This window comes from Pecten maximus, chromosome 11 (genome assembly GCF_902652985.1).
Source record: "Pecten maximus chromosome 11, xPecMax1.1, whole genome shotgun sequence".
Lineage (NCBI taxonomy): Eukaryota > Metazoa > Mollusca > Bivalvia > Pectinida > Pectinidae > Pecten > Pecten maximus.
Window position 1 is genome coordinate 2,692,343 of NC_047025.1, and position 16,975 is coordinate 2,709,317.

The following is a 16,975-nucleotide window of genomic DNA, read 5'->3' on the forward strand; positions in this document are numbered from 1 at the left end:
TTGAATCATAAGATATACGTGTATATTTGTTTGCAATTAAATTAGTTAACTCGGTATTACCCGCGATTTTTTTCTCATTTTTATTGAACTGTTTTATCACCAAACTAATACATAATCCAAACATGGGTAAGTACAGTCGCCCAATTATAATTGAGGACCCCTTAAGAGGTTATAGGTCATTGGTTTCCCGAAGATTTGAAATGGACAGCGCCTATATCTAATCCAATTGCGCATTACGCCAACTGTTATAAGCAACATATCTTTTTTATGACGGCCATTTTATATCAGGTACCAGTAGCCCCCTATTGGATGCATGGAAGTATTTGCGAAATTTTGGTTTTCGGAGCCTTTTAGAGATTTTACGACGCCTGGCTATCGATCAGACTTTGTACAAGACATGCGCACGTAAATTGCATGTTTTGCAACAGCCATATGTTGTTCCAAAGAACACCGTGGACGCTAATGGCATTACGAAAGCAGAAAGTGTCTGTATCTGGTCTAAGTATATTGTTGGTCTCGTGATTTTAGCGCTGGTAACATGCTGTGTTCCCAATTACATAGCTATCTATGTCTGCTGTACAGACGGACGAGAAACGGTACCAGACGTTGACGGATTGGATTGGCGTGTCTGTTGTAAAACACCAGTTAAATCTTCACGAAACAAAATCAATATTTCTCAAGCTGTATTTGTAAAAGATTCTGTCCTGGCCGTCAGGGATTTTCAATCTCCGCTGCAAAGAAAGAAATATTTGGTTTTATTTTAGAAAGTCGTTGCTTCCTGTCCAAAAATATAGAGAAAAAAAACGAAGATAAAGTCACAGATTTGTAATACTATGAACTGTACTTACAAAGGTTAATACTGACGTCACTTCCTGTGCATCTGTCCAATAACAATTACAGGTGTGTTTGTCTGTGTGTTCACCTAACATCTCTGAACTTGTCGTATTTCCAGACACGTGTCTATGTGTTCACCTAACACCTCTGAACTTGTCATGTTTCCAAATATGTGTTTGTCTCTGTGTTCATCTAACTTCTCTGAACTTGTCATATTTCCAGACATATTTTTGGCTGTTTACACCTGACATCTCTGAACTTTCCAGACAATCTACAAATTATTGTTGACACAAATGAAGTCCTAGTTGGGAAAGGTACCGCTCCACTCAAAATTTTACGAACTTATTGTATATAAGTTGATCGTGTGATTAATTGCGGCCTACAGTGCAGGCAGAGCAACACAGCGACAAATGCACTTTGTTTGCAAAACGATAAATTCTAGTAATTCTCCGTAATTGTAAAGGATTATTTATTCCTCAGCCAATAACACCGGCACGTGGTGCATATCTGCAGCAACGTCTTCAATGCATTGATTACGTAGCAGTTTTCAACAGTACAAAGACAATTGGTAATTGTGGTCGTGAGGAAATGTCTAGTTTCATAAATAACCAGAAATCTGCAATGTTTTCAATGCATTGATTGCGTAGCAGCTTTCTACAGTACAAGGAATTGATAATAATGTCTGGTATCATGAATAACTAGACCTAAACGTAGAGTTGGATGTTGTGGAGTCGAGATATTAGAATTTACCACAACTAAACGTAGAGTTGGATGTTGTAGAGTCGAGATATTAGAATTTACTACAACTAAACGTAGAGATGGATGTTGTAGAGTCGAGATATTAGAATTTACTACAACTAAACGTAGAGTTGGATGTTGTGGAGTCGAGATATTAGAATTTACCACAACTAAACGTAGAGTTGGATGTTGTAGAGTCGAGATATTAGAATTTACTACAACTAAACGTAGAGTTGGATGTTGTGGAGTCGAGATATTAGAATTTACCACAACTAAACGTAGAGATTGATGTTGTAGAGTCGAGATATTAGAATTTACCAAAACTAAACGTAGAGTTGGATGTTGTAGAGTCGAGATATTAGAATTTACTACAACTAAACGTAGAGATTGATGTTGTAGAGTCGAGATATTAGAATTTACCACAACTAAACGTAGAGTTGATGTTGTAGAGTCGAGATATTAGAATTTACCACAACTAAACGTAGAGATTGATGTTGTAGAGTCGAGATATTAGAATTTACCACAACTAAACGTAGAGTTGATGTTGTGAAGTCGAGATATTAGAATTTACCACAACTAAACGTAGAGTTGGATGTTGTAGAGTCGAGATATTAGAATTTACCACAACTCAACTTAGATATGGATGTTGTGAGTCGAGATATTAGAATTTACCACAACTAAACGTAGAGTTGATGTTGTTGAGTCGAGATATTAGAATTTACCACAACTAAACGTAGAGTTGATGTTGTGGAGTCGAGATATTAGAATTTACCACAACTAAACGTAGAGTTGGATGTTGTGAGTCGAGATATTAGAATTTACCACAGCTCAACTTAGATATGGATGTTGTGAGTCGAGATATTAGAATTTACTACAACTAAACGTAGAGTTGGATGTTGTAGAGTCGAGATATTAGAATTTACTACAACTAAACGTAGAGGTGGATGTTGTAGAGTCGAGATATTAGAATTTACCACAACTCAACGTAGAGATAGGTGTTGTATGCTGAACAAAGGTATTTGTGATGTTCGTCTGAGGATTTTGATATACATACATATGAGACAGTTCAATATTTTGTTTCTTACATAACCTTTCTGTTGTGTGTCTTATCTCGTACTTGAATATCGCACGACAATCAGTTAATGCCCGACCTGTATGATGCCACGTGCACGCCATCGCCTCGTTCTGGTAATTAAATTATGCTTGACCGAAGCCATCCTGTGCAAAAACATCATTGAATACCGAAATAGAAACTGTATTCAAACTCAGAATCGATAAAACGGGGCAAATATAAAAAAAAATAGAGATTTGCATAGAGACCCTTGAAAACGTACAAGGAGAATAAGACCAGGCGGTCCGGAAGACCGAGTGTCTCCAATCGGAACCCCTCGTCATTTTCTCCGAAACTAGACGGAGGCGAGGTCTTCCGATTGTGAGTGTCTCTTGCGCTTCTAAGTCAAAACCAGGTTGAGTCACATCCTCAAAATGGTAACTTGGGTGCTCCGAACATTTGACGTCACATCGCAACAGGAAATACACTATTTCGAAATGAGATCTTGACGTTGCTTATCATTGACAATTCCACGTCGTGGCTTCATGACTGATTCAGGATCAGAGGAGTGGTTGTTGACAACGGAAAACAGACCTTCTGCATATTGTCATCAAGACATCGCAAAACGTATTGCAACAACGCGTCCGCCTGACTTGTTGTATAGACTATCGATAATATCCCAGTGGTATTTCGTTTAGCGACCTTTAATCAACATAAACTACAATACTCGCTATAGGCTGTGACAGAGGTATTAATGTCTTAAAACAACCGCGGGCCACAATACATGTATCAAGTTACGTACCCTGGACGATAATATCTGTTTAAATTGACAATTAGCTTTGGAAATGATATCCCTATTGACACTGTAACAATGTATTAATCTATTAATAGGACGTGATGTATTTATAGAATGACACATTATAGACACCACACGGCATAATCAAGTAAACTATAGATTTATCGAATTAAGAGGAGAAAAATCTGTTTGTATTATCACCAGTCCCATCACACCACTAATACTACTACTCAGAATGTTAATTCATCATCACCAAATCCCAATATTATCAGACTCTACTGGAACCAAAGTTCCCACCCACTCGGATACGCTGAAATACATCAAATGTCTAAATGGGGATTATGTTTTGGGTCGATGTAGAATGTTAAATAATACCCAAGGGTTCACTTGTAAACTGTTCGATAATTTCATCATAAGTCATTATTTTTGGTTCCATTAGTTTAAAAATAGTAATACTTTTATAGACGTAATTTCTCCCGTAAATAGTGCCACAGGATATTGAATCCAGCAGGGACAGGCAGGTATAACTATGGTGGCTCTTTAGGACCAAGTATCAAATCTCGCATTCCCGCACTCTCGACCGTAGGTCGAAAACTTGAGAATGCGAAAACGCGACGGCGAGAGTGCGAGATTTGATACTTGGCCGTAACGAGCCACCATATATAACAAAGACGTCCTTCATCAGTTGCTGTATTCGAAGGCGAGTCATTATAGACTATGGTAAGCCAGATGCCGTCGGCTCCTTTAAGCCAGACAAACTTTGGCACGACTACGTCTACCCTAAAATGTCTGCCTCCCCGTTCTGGCTCCCCATGAGGCATACCATAAGTGGGACCTGTTGTTACATATGCATGCGTTGCGTGTATCTGATTTTGTAGTTATATGCACAACATTCGTAAGATATACACCAGTCGGCTGTTAATATATTTTTCTCCAAACAAGCACGTGCTGTAAATCATGGCGTTACATATATAATACAGTCAATCAGGTTAGCAAATATTTCGATCAACGACTGGAGCACAAAGCGTAGATGTAGGTAAGACGAAACATCTGCGGATGGTAAGAGGCGGTGGTCATTGGTACACTTGACTGGTCAGTAAGAGGCGGTGGTCATTGGTACCCGTGACAGGTCAGTAAGGGACAATGGTCATTTGTACACGTGCCAGGTCATTAAGGGACGATGCTAATTTATACACGTGCCAAGTAAGTAAGGGACGATGATCATTTATACACGTGCCAGGTCAGTAAGGGACGATGATCATTTATACACGTGCCAGGTCAGTAAGGGACGATGATCATTTATACACGTGCCAAGTAAGTAAGGGACAATGCTCATTTATACACGTGCCAAGTCAGTAAGGGATGATGATCATTTATACACGTGCCAAGTAAGTAAGGGACGATGAACATTTATACACGTGCCAGGTCAGTAAGGGACAATGGTCATTTATACACGTGCCAAGTCAGTAAGGGATGATGATCATTTATACACGTGCCAGGTCAGTAAGGGACGATGATCATTTATACACGTGCCAAGTCAGTAAGGGATGATGATCATTTATACACGTGCCAGGTCAGTAAGGGACGATGATCATTTATACACGTGCCAAGTCAGTAAGGGATGATGATCATTTATACACGTGCCAAGTCAGTAAGGGACAATGATCATTTATACACGTGCCAAGTCAGTAAGGGACAATGATCATTTATACACGTGCCAAGTCAGTAAGGGACTATGCTCATTTAAACACGTGCCAAGTCAGTAAGGGACTATGCTCATTTAAACACGTGCCAAGTCATTAAGGGACGATGATCATTTATACACGTATACGTAATGAATAAAGGTTTGTCTTTTGGCTCCCTCCCTCTTGATATACTAATAGTAACGTATCATAGATCCTCTCTCATCTATATATATCTACCTGGGTTTCTTTTTAAAGGAGTAAACATTTTTAATGCGAAGATAATCGATTAATATATTAATTTTCATTTATTGTTTATTAAGTACAATGTCCATAGATGTAGACAATGAAACTGAAATAATGTAGTAGTTAAACCGTCAAATATGGACCGAAACCTTCCAAGACTGAAAAAACCCGACAAACTCCTCAAAAAAATGCAAATATACGTACAATTTGCTAACATTCTGCCAGATCGAGGACGTTCATGCCGTTCGGAACTTCTCTTCGTGATCATAGTTTTATGCCATTTGATTGGGGAAGACTTTATGAGCATATTGGCCAATGGTGTCCTGGTTTCTAAAACTGTATTACTCTACCCCATGATTGTAACAGTGTCCGTGATTAGTTGAAACGAATCACGTGACAGGGATAACAAAACATCGTATAACCCTCTGGTACAATTCCATATCATTACTGGGTCGCGTGCCCCCATGGTGACCCTTATATTCTATGTGGAGTTGTCTCCCTTCTGGTTGTTTACAAATGGCAGACGAGCAGAAACACAAAACGTTTTCGTGTAGTCGGAAAAACAGAAATAGACAAAATTCTGCAAAACAAGGTTTATTTGCAAGAAGGTTTGCCCTCGGAGAATATGATATCTTTGAGCAAATAAATATTCATAACACAGAGCCAAAATGCATACTAGGAAATTGATAGTGTGCAGGACGATAACCACAAATGAAATCGTGACGGAAGTTCGACATGCAGACGATCACATTAACATCAAATGTCTTGATTGTGAAAGACTAGGGCACTTCCAGATTCTAAAAGTAGTTTATATCATTTCATATGATCATTTAATTAATAGAGATATCCTTACCTTATTCCTATTGACCGAGGCATTGATCCTCAAACAGTCGTAAAAAGCGAAGAAATTTGACACATGATTCCATGTTTACAAACAAAGGATAAAAATTGATATCTCTCATGGATCTTTTTGTTCTTTGTTGGACTTTTTTTTTTATTCGTATGGTACATTAGATGTACTTTTATGTTTCATGATATGATATGTTTGATTACACTGCCGAGACGAGAAAGATTAATACAGTTTGTAAACTCAGACGACAATAATACAGATATATTATGTGTCTGATGAGAATCCGAGAATGTAAATAACATTCCGGCTAGTGACATATCGGAAGGGAATCCTGGAAATGCAATAAACAGTGCGATATACTTGAACTAATAGGTTATCCAAAGACGAAACCATATGTATGTATGAAGAAGTAACCAAATTCTGCACAGCCAGACACGGCAATCTTGAGAATGAGATAAAGTGGTTCTATGGCACCCAACCTCTTCACATCTTTGTAGTGTTATAAATTAACTCTACCTTCGGCCTCGTGCTCTACTCATACGATATACAGCCAAATTCTTTATCTCGACACACATAACTGGAAGATCCAATTTAACTCGAAGTAAACATTACATTTTCAACAGTATGCGCTTTTTATTTAAAATATACCCCGCTAACTCGAATGCGTGAGCCAAACTGACTTCAAGATAACTACGTAATCAAATATTTCAACTTTGAACTATCCTCCGTTCCGCTTTATCACCAGTGTTTGTATAGTGTACAAGTGTCCATCTACACCGCAAGTACAAGTGTCTGTCTACACCGCGTGTACAAGTGTCCGTCTACACCGCGTTTACAAGTGTCCGTCTACACCGCGTGTACAAGTGTCCGTCTACACCGCGTGTACAAGTGTCTGTCTACACCGCGTGCATAAGTGTATGTCTACACCGCGTGTACAATTGTCTGTCTACACTGCGTGTACAAGCGCTGTCTACACCGCGTGTACAAGTGTCTATCTACACCGCGTGTACAAGTGTCTGTCTACACCGCGTGTACAAGTGTCTGTCTACACCGCGTGCATAAGTGTATGTCTACACCGCGTGTACAATTGTCTGTCTACACTGCGTGTACAAGCGCTGTCTACACCGCGTGTACAAGTGTCCGTCTACACCGCGTGTACAAGTGTCTGTCTACACCGCGTGTACAAGTGTCTGTCTACACCGCGTGCATAAGTGTATGTATACACCGCGTGTGTCTACACCGCGTGTACAAGTGTCTGTCTACACCGCGTGCATAAGTGTATGTATACACCGCGTGTGTCTACACCGCGTGTACAAGTGTCTGTCTACACCGCATGTACAAGTGTCTGTCTACACCGCGTGTACAAGTGTCCGTCTACACCGCGTGTACAAGTGTCTGTCTACACCGCGTGCATAAGTGTATGTCTACACCGCGTGTACAAGTGTCTGTCTATACCGCGTGTACAAGTGTCCGTCTACACCGCGTGTACAAGTGTCCGTCTACACCGCGTGTACAAGTGTCTGTCTACACCGCGTGTACAAGTGTCTGTCTACACCGCGTGTACAAGTGTCTGTCTACACCGCGTGTACAAGTGTCTGTCTACACCGCGTGTACAAGTGTCTGTCTACACCGCATGTACAAGTGTCTGTCTACACCGCGTGTACAAGTGTCTGTCTACACCGCATGTACAAGTGTACGTCTACACCGCGTGTACAAGTGTCTGTCTACACCGCGTGCATAAGTGTCCGTCTACACCGCGTGTACAAGTGTCTGTCTACACCGCATGTACAAGTGTACGTCTACACCGCGTGTACAAGTGTCTGTCTACACCGCGTGCATAAGTGTCCGTCTACACCGCGTGTACAAGTGTCTGTCTACACCGCATGTACAAGTGTACGTCTACACCGCGTGTACAAGTGTCTGTCTACACCGCATGTACAAGTGTACGTCTACACCGCGTGTACAAGTGTCTGTCTACACCGCATGTACAAGTGTCTGTCTACACCGCGTGTACAAGTGTCTGTCTACACCGCGTGTACAAGTGTCTGTCTACACCGCATGTACAAGTGTACGTCTACACCGCGTGTACAAGTGTCTGTCTACACCGCGTGTACAAGTGTCTGTCTACACCGCGTGTACAAGTGTCTGTCTACACCGCATGTACAAGTGTACGTCTACATTGCGTGTACAAGTGTCTTTTTACACCACGTGTCCGACAATACCTACTCTTGTTTTCACCTTGTTTAATTGTTAACAAGTGTCTATCTGTATGTTTGTCTGTCTACACGCCTTTGCATTTTTACATTTTGTGTACAAGTATCAGTCTCTATCCATGTAAAACTTACGTACAAATGTTGGCTCTGTACCTTGTGACGTCACTTTGTTTACATTTGTATTTCTGTTCACCAGGATGTGTTCCGAGGAAGAGGCTCGGTCTCGTTTGATGGACCTTTTACGCAAGTACGATACCCGTTCTCAATCACAAAATGACCTCAACATACCGCCAGCTTTCAGCAGGGCAAGCGTCCTTGTTCCGCTCTTCTGGAGAAATGGAGAATGGAACGTTCTGCTTACAGTTCGGTCAAAACATCTACGAAGTCATTCCGGTCTGGTTGCGTTTCCGGGTGGCAAACAAGATCCAGAAGACAAGGACGTGATCGCCACAGCTCTTAGAGAGGCCGAGGAAGAAATAGGTCTTTCTCCGAATGATGTCATCATTGTGAATGTGCTTCCGCCTTCTTTTGTCCGACCCAAAAATATAGTTACTCCGGTTGTGGCGATCATTCCAAGTGACTTTTTGCCGAAGAGGAATGTCGAAGAAGTTCAGAAAGTGTTCTCTCTTCCGATTTCGAGATTCGTGAGAGAGGACTTTACAACGAAAAGGTTCACAATGCATGACACTGTCGTGGTAGCATACTACTTTACAGACGTCATTGATGGCGAGTCCATCCAGACATGGGGTTATACGGCTCAAGTGATCATGAGAATTGCCTTGGTTGTCCTCGAATCTGACCAACAGCGCGATGTCACCGATGGCTTCGTCATCACCAAAGACACAGCTTTGTCCACGTTAGCCGATAGCAACATAATTCAGCGTCTGTTGGATCATTTGAAACACTCCAACCTTTGATGTTGTTTCATTGTTACCACAATTCTAGATAACTCTAAAAAAAATCTTCTTTTTTTCATATTCAACTCATCAAATTGGGTTACGAATACTTAAACAAATTATTTACGCCAAAGTTAACAAGGCTATTCATAATATAATTAAAGAAGCCAACACACACGGAAATGATTAACTAAATACTGATCAAGGAACATTGATGCTTATATGACTGGAATGTGGAATGTAAGTGAATGTGGAAAGATTCGCACCCTCTCCAGCAATCGCGTATAGTTGAAGAGGAAATCATACCTGCATTTTCATTAATTCAAGTGCGAGAGATGTTTTGTGGTATTACATATCAGTCGTCAGTTTTTATTCAGTCAAGGCAAACGTTCATAGCCAGATGAAGTATGAACTGTTCTCGGATAATATTGCACACGTATTTAGGTTGTTATTATGCCGACTGTCATCTCTTATAATGTAAACATTATTTATTTTACAACAAAAAGGAAACAAGTAAAACAAGTGTTGTATTGTGTAGTGTGCCCATGATATTACTTATCAAAGACGACATATTAGGCTCTCTAGCTGTTAAGCTGGTGATGTGACCAGGATTGGTTTCCATCCAATGTTAAATTTGGTGACGTGACCAGGATTAGTTTCCATCCTATGTTAAATTTAGTGATGTGACCAGGATTGGTTTCCATTCTGTGTTAAATTTGGTGATGTGACCAGGATTGGTTTCCATTCTGTGTTAAATTTGGTGACGTGACCAGGATTAGTTTCCATCCTAAGTTAAATTTGGTGATGTGACCAGGATTGGTTTCCATCCCATGTTCAATTTGGTGATGTGGCCAGGATTAGTTTCCATCCTGTGTTGAATTTGGTGACGTGACCAGGATCGGTTCCATCCCATGTTCAATTTGGTGACGTGACCAGGATTGGTTTCCATCTTATGTTCAATTTGGTGACGTGACCAGGAACAGTCCAAAATTACAATGGTCATATAATATACATCCACCTATGAATAAACGTGGAAAAATGTGTAGCCGAAGTTGTATTTAGTTTAAAGTGTATTAATTAAAAATTAACACAATACCTCAATAAAACTACATGATTTTGTACAGCTGTTGTCTCCTTACATTATGTTCAAAACTATAAACTGAAGCTCAGATTGTTATGGTAAGCAATCTTAACATTTAATCATATTTATCTAAATTTCTTAATTAAATGTCCTTTACATTATTTCACTTAAGGGAAATTATGTCTACCTTGAGATTAATAAGCAGTTTTAACATGTAATCATATTTATCTAATTTACTTACATAAAATAGCCTTTTGATTTTTCACTTAAATGAATATCTTTTTACTTTTAGATTAATAGACACCATTTAACGTTATGTTTTAGTTTCTATTGAAGGTGGATTAAACATAATCCAAATGTTTTTGATGTCTACCACTACACAGCCATGAGTTTCAGATTATATCAACTGTTTTAGTAACCCTTAAGCTGAAATTATTACTTCAGTGACATTCTTTTTACCTTAAGTAAATCCACATTTGCGTTATGTTTGATTTCACTTCGATGAAAAGAATCATGATTATTACCTTAGTTCAATAAATTATTTCCATTATTTTTTTCCCTGAAGTAAAATTCTTTTTCACTTATAGGGAAATTGGATAATTTGTTAAAACGGCTTGCCATAAGGTGAGGCTATTATATCGTTGCGTGATTGTTGACATACAAGAAGAAATATTTGGCGTACTAAGTAAGCTATATAAAGTTAGATACACTTTGTAGTTAAGACGTGTGTCTTTGTTTCAGTGATCCTTACAAAAAACAAAAACAAAAAAAATGTTATCTCGGTTTTATCGGAGATGTCACATCCGTCGTTTTGTTATGTAATCGACAAAAAATGATATCGCCCGGATGTTGTTTACCGTCTGTGAAACATACACCACAAATACCTCCCAGTGTCTTGAATAATACACGTTCAATTAAGATTTACTGCACTCTGCCATCTCCTCGATAAACATGTATGGCGATACAGAGGGTGTTAAGCGATATGATATCAGTGAACTCCGCTCGGTAATAAAACAAATGTGGGAAATGATAATATTTGATAACCGATTTGTACGCTTAAGTTTAATCAAGCACTGATGGTGAATATTTGTACACAAGCTAAAATTAGGTATGGAACCTCCACTCACCCTTTCCGGACATTCGGCTAACCTCGGCCGATTCCGGTACACTTCGTTAGATAGCCTCTATTGTAGTGAGATTTTACAGCGTTATTTGAAGCGTGAACGACTGCTAAACCGCATATTGACACATGTCAAAAATGTATGTACCACCAAATCGGGTTGAATGTGTCGTCCAATCACGTGCGTTAATACTTTCACATTTTCATCTTCTTAATGAACGTTTGCAGAAACTGGCTATAACCTGAGGTCAACGGAAAGCATCAGTATTATGGTGGTGTCAGAATTGATTTAGATTTCAAGATCTTTTTTCTTAAAACTAGATATGGTGCTATCAAAATTCTCGTTATGGCTGCAATGGTCCTGAGGTTTTAACTGAAATCGTAAATTTCATAACCCCAGGGCGACTCGTCTCCCATTAAAGATGTAGTGAACTTTTGTACATTTTAGTACATTTGTTCATTTTCAGTTGGAAATAATTCAAACATTGATGTGACAGTTTGAATTGAAAATTTTGGGCCTGTCCTTCTCCAGGGACGAGAGAGCAATACTCAAATTTCAACAGATTTTAACAGACCCTCATGTTTAGACAACATATACCGTTCATTGTTGGAAGAGTCTTGACATGCGTTATTAGAGAGAGGGTGAACTTTGCTATGGTAAAAACACTAATATGCCAAAAATAGATGCACGTGACTTTGTTGAGGATACCATGTATTTTAAATACGTGTTTACATAGTTATAGTTACTTTTCGTACCTGCCGGAATTTCAACTTTATTTGAAATATCGTACCTCATACAGGAAATGACACTCATAGATATAGCAAATGTTTAAATCTTTATCGTGCAACAAAATAGTGATACGATGTATCTAAACGTCGAACTATGTAATTGGTCACTACACTCTTCTATAGTGAATCGAGTTCCAAAAACACATGTTTTTTTCCTTTTTCCTCCCGACAATGGTTTTGAGGTTCTCGTCGATAAAGTTATTGCCGTTCAGGTTTTCCATCCTTCCCCAACTGACTAATCTTCACATACCACGTACCTACCACGGCAATTTGTAAGACTAAGTTTCTGTGACAACGCTTGGTAATGTAACCTTATATGATTCCAAATGTTACCTGTGCTGTGTTATATTCTCCATTTGCAAGTGTGATATGACTTTTTTGTTCATTGGTGTACCTCATGTTTTCATTGTCTCTATTACATGGATATAATCTAGATTTACATTCGACAATCATTGTCGATGCGACAGGAGAAAATAACTTACAGTTTAGTAGCTGGATAAATTCACCTTCAACGGTTCCAAAGGACTTCGTGTTAATATTCACTTTATTCCAAGTTTGTCCTCGTTTGGACGATTTTCGGCTTAAATAATGCATCTTGCTTGTGCTAGTTGTAATGCCCAACGTTAATAAGGCTTTTTATTTCTAAATAATCCCTGTTTTAACCGTTTCGTAATAGTGTATTCTCGTTTTAAAACGCACAATTCGTTAATGCTATGCAGTGTATATTTACATAATATCAAATCTAGATATCCTAATTAAACAATTAAACGTAACATAGTTCTACGCAAATGTTTTACACTTCTTACCTATTGATTTCACCCAGATAAAACTTAAATATCGTGATTAGTATCCGCATGATTTGCTTAGTTAGCAGAAAGTCCCTGTGGATACTGAAAAACCATAAACTCCTTCTTTATATTGGAATAGAAAATCAAATATATCTATCCAGGGGTTACACATTACGTGTTCGGAGCACTGTCACCTTGTGCTTAAATGTTCCACATGTACACGTTCCTGTCGTTTGGTTTGAATGTTACATGCGCAGTGACGTGCTTCCCATCGTGTTACTGTTCCATGTAGCCTCGTTTTCCTTTTCGGCTAAAAGCGTTGTTCTGAGATTTACGTTTTTGACTTCAGTATTAATGGCGATCGTGATTCAGATATGTTTATCAAAATTGTTAAAACCTTTTTGGAAAATTATCGATTCGGGGAGAAATATGTATATTTCACTATAGAAATGAAATACTAATATCACATGTATGGCAATGTTAGAAGCATATACTCATCTGGATTTATTTATCTTAAATTTTGTTTCAGTAACATGTCAGGAAACGGGAGATCTCTAGAGAGTATTCTGCGCCCTTTCGACACCAGAATACATCCACTGCCGATCAAAATCCCGTCACACATCGTCAAGGCGAGTGTACTTATCCCTCTCTTTTGGAAAAATGGCGAGTGGCGCGTCTTGCTGACAATCCGGGCATCTGGGCTTCGAACTCACTCAGGGCTAGTGGCCTTTCCTGGAGGCAAACAGGACAGTGCCGATGAAAGCGAAATCGCTACAGCACTTCGCGAATCAAAAGAGGAAGTAGGGTTAAATCCAGAGGATGTCCGGGTGTTGGCCGTTTTACCGCCAGCCTTTGCCTCGGATAAGATGCTGGTAACGCCAGTGGCTTCTATCATTCCGAATGACTTTGTACCACATATCAACCAGGAAGAAGTGAGGAAAGTTTTCGACCTACCACTATCGCGGTTTGTGAGTGATGATTTCACGATGACAAAGTATGAGCGTCCAGGGGGTCACGTTTGTATATATCATTTTATAGACAATATTGACGGCGAGTCTGTGAAGACCTGGGGTTACACTGCCACGGTAGTCATGAGGGTCGCCATGGTGATATTGGAATCGGACGCAAGACGGGAATTGAAGGAGGGATTTTTCATCACAAAAGAAAACTCTCTGTCATCTTTGTCTCAATCAGATACTTTAAGACGCCTTACCATCATGCAGGAGACGCCCAACAAGTTGTGAAATATATAAGGGGACATTGTCAGACTCATTGTCGAATATCGGCAGCTGGTTTGTTTATAGGTATATATAGACAGTTTGCCGTAAATATAAACAGAACGCATTGCGTTAACTCTTCAGCTAAGTAACCATTATGAGATAATTATGATAATTTTCCACATAAAGTGTCTTAACGAGGTAAAGTAACTTTGTTGAATTCAGTTTCTGTATTTAATTGACAAACGTCTGTAAACAACTCTTAGACAGTTCAGAATTTTATCGGTTTTCACAATTTTTAAACTTGACTACCAAACGTCACATTGACAATTTGGCGGAATGGAAGTCTCTTAAATAAAAGTGGTTCAACTTGATTTTGTCATATAGTCGGAGCATGAAATGCATATGCAAATAGATTGTGTTTGTTTGTTTGTTTGTTTGTTTGTTTTTTGTTGTTATTTATTTATTTATTTATTTATTTATTTCCAATTCAACAGACCCGGGGGTCCACTTACATAATGGATAACAAATACAGCATAAGTATAAATATCACAGTTCGTTATGACTGTAACACAGACATATATGTACGAAAGTATTGAACTAGTGGGAAAAAATATGCTGTAATCGAACTTTGAACCCAGTGAGAGACAAATAAAGCATATCACAGTCTGTAGCAAGATCAAAAGTATTAAAATTACATTGAATCCTGTTTAAAACACTATACTTTCTAATATTTATGCGACTTTTCTGACAGTAAAACTGAATAAAACGGGATGATCGTAGATTACGACCGGGTACTAAAAGACACATTTGCTAAACTAAATAATGACAGTCAAATACACTATTTACACATTTGAAAAGAAAAATGTTGTTGTTGTTGTTTTCTACGAAACAGAGAAGGCGTGTGATTGGCAATATAGAGTTGACATTATATTGCAAGTGTTCAGACATAAACTCATTAGAAATATTGGAATCTACTATACACCCATACACCAATAAAGTGGTTGTCTGTTACTTAAGTTCGAATGAAACTAAATATGATTTGCCGCGAAATAATGGCGCCTTATACTCATTCAGCGTGCACAGAACAATAACATATGTGCGGTGTGTAATAAACAGTTGATGTGTCTCTAAAACTTGGGTCGATATGATACTCCCAATCTTTTATCAGTCTGGGACTTCCCATTATAACTGCCCTGTAGAATTAATGCACGTGCTGATTATCGAGAAATGGGAAAGGATCCTTGCAAATGTATTTCAGAAATAGGAGACCTTGTAACCATGTCACAGATCAACAAGAACGAGGTGCAGAAGGGTTTTGACATACCACTCTAGCGATTCTTGGGTAACAAATCCTGATGGCAAAGACTGAGCGTCTGGATATATCATCCAGCTTCGATCACGACTAAGTGCAGACCTTGGGTTAAATTGAAAATTTGCATTATGGTCGCCATAGTGTTAAGATTCTGACGTCAATCGGGGAATACGAGTTATTGACATTCAAACAGAACCTTGTTTTCCTGCCAAAACAAAAACAAAACAAAAACAGAGAATTTCAACCCGTGTTACCGATCAAACCAAGGCCATAATTTTAACTCAAAAACGATAAATCGACGGCAACATACGAACAAAAATACTGATTTTCGTGGAGACCAGACGTTTCGGAAGGGTAAGGGTCTTCTGCTTCATCGACGATACCCTCCACACAAATCTAGGTCACGACGACACCCGACACACAAATCTAGGTCACGACGACACCGCCATACAAATCTAGGCCAAAGCCGGATTAAGTCACATTCTAAATATGATAACTAGGTTTGTGACAACGGAACCAATTGGCATTTCACCAAACTTTGAAAAGTCTTACTTTATATCGCAATAGGAAATAGAATATTTCCAAATAACATCATGGTGTCGTCCATAAAATCTTTCCCATTGTCTTCATCAACCTCTCGAAACCTTGTGGTGTAAATATCTTCCTCAATAGTCGATATCTGTCACGAAATCGTGATAATGGAAACAAACCCTTAAATGTCGAATTAACTGGAATATGTAAACACTGTAGATAGAGGAAGCTGGGATTCTACTATCTAGAAATGGAAAATTAATAATGGGGAAATTGAAATCATCACACGAGTTCTACCAAAAAACAAACTTCACCATTGTCTTCATCAAGTTGAGTCTGTTGAAACTCAGTTTTGTTTTTCTCCGTCAGTTCCCGGCATCTGTCAAGTAAATCGTGAAAATCAAGCTTAAACTTAATGCAATATCAACCTGGACCTCCTGTCATGGAGGACACTATACAAACCTGGCATATAGTTTTCGTTGGGCTGTCATGAATTGAGAACATGAAAAATGACTCGTAGTTGAGTATAATGTTTAACACTCCGTCCAGACTACATATGTTTGTGTATGGGGAGCCTAAGTACCTATCCTATTGAGAGGAGTTTGTGGGGGAAAGTATACAACTTGGTATGGACATTATCCATTGTGAACGGCAACGGAGCCTTCTTTTCTCTGTGTAATAGTGTTTCGTGAGGAGTTCTGTCACGTTAATGAGTTTTGGATGAAGTTGACGCCAATGGACCCATCGTCATGTAATTGTCGGTAGTATGCAGGACAACGAAACGCTGAAATAATGAATTTTCTGAGCTGGTGCACTGCCAGCATGCTG

General features: G+C 39.0%; 1 protein-coding gene across 3 annotated transcripts in view; it reads left to right on the forward strand.

Moving 5' to 3' along the window:
• LOC117337311 (uncharacterized Nudix hydrolase NudL-like) overlaps positions 1 to 14,732 on the forward strand; it is a 46,347-nt gene extending 31,615 nt beyond the window's left edge. For 2 of the 3 annotated variants that reach the window (XM_033898225.1, XM_033898222.1), the window contains one exon: positions 8,607 to 10,432. In XM_033898225.1, the coding sequence (XP_033754116.1) occupies positions 8,608 to 9,327 (720 nt within the window). In that variant the 5' untranslated portion in view covers position 8,607 and the 3' untranslated portion in view covers positions 9,328 to 10,432. Of the gene's footprint in view, positions 1 to 8,606; positions 10,433 to 13,613 lie in introns of those variants that run through there. The other variant, XM_033898224.1, reaches the window with a different exon arrangement.
• Positions 14,733 to 16,975: the final 2,243 nt, after the last annotated feature.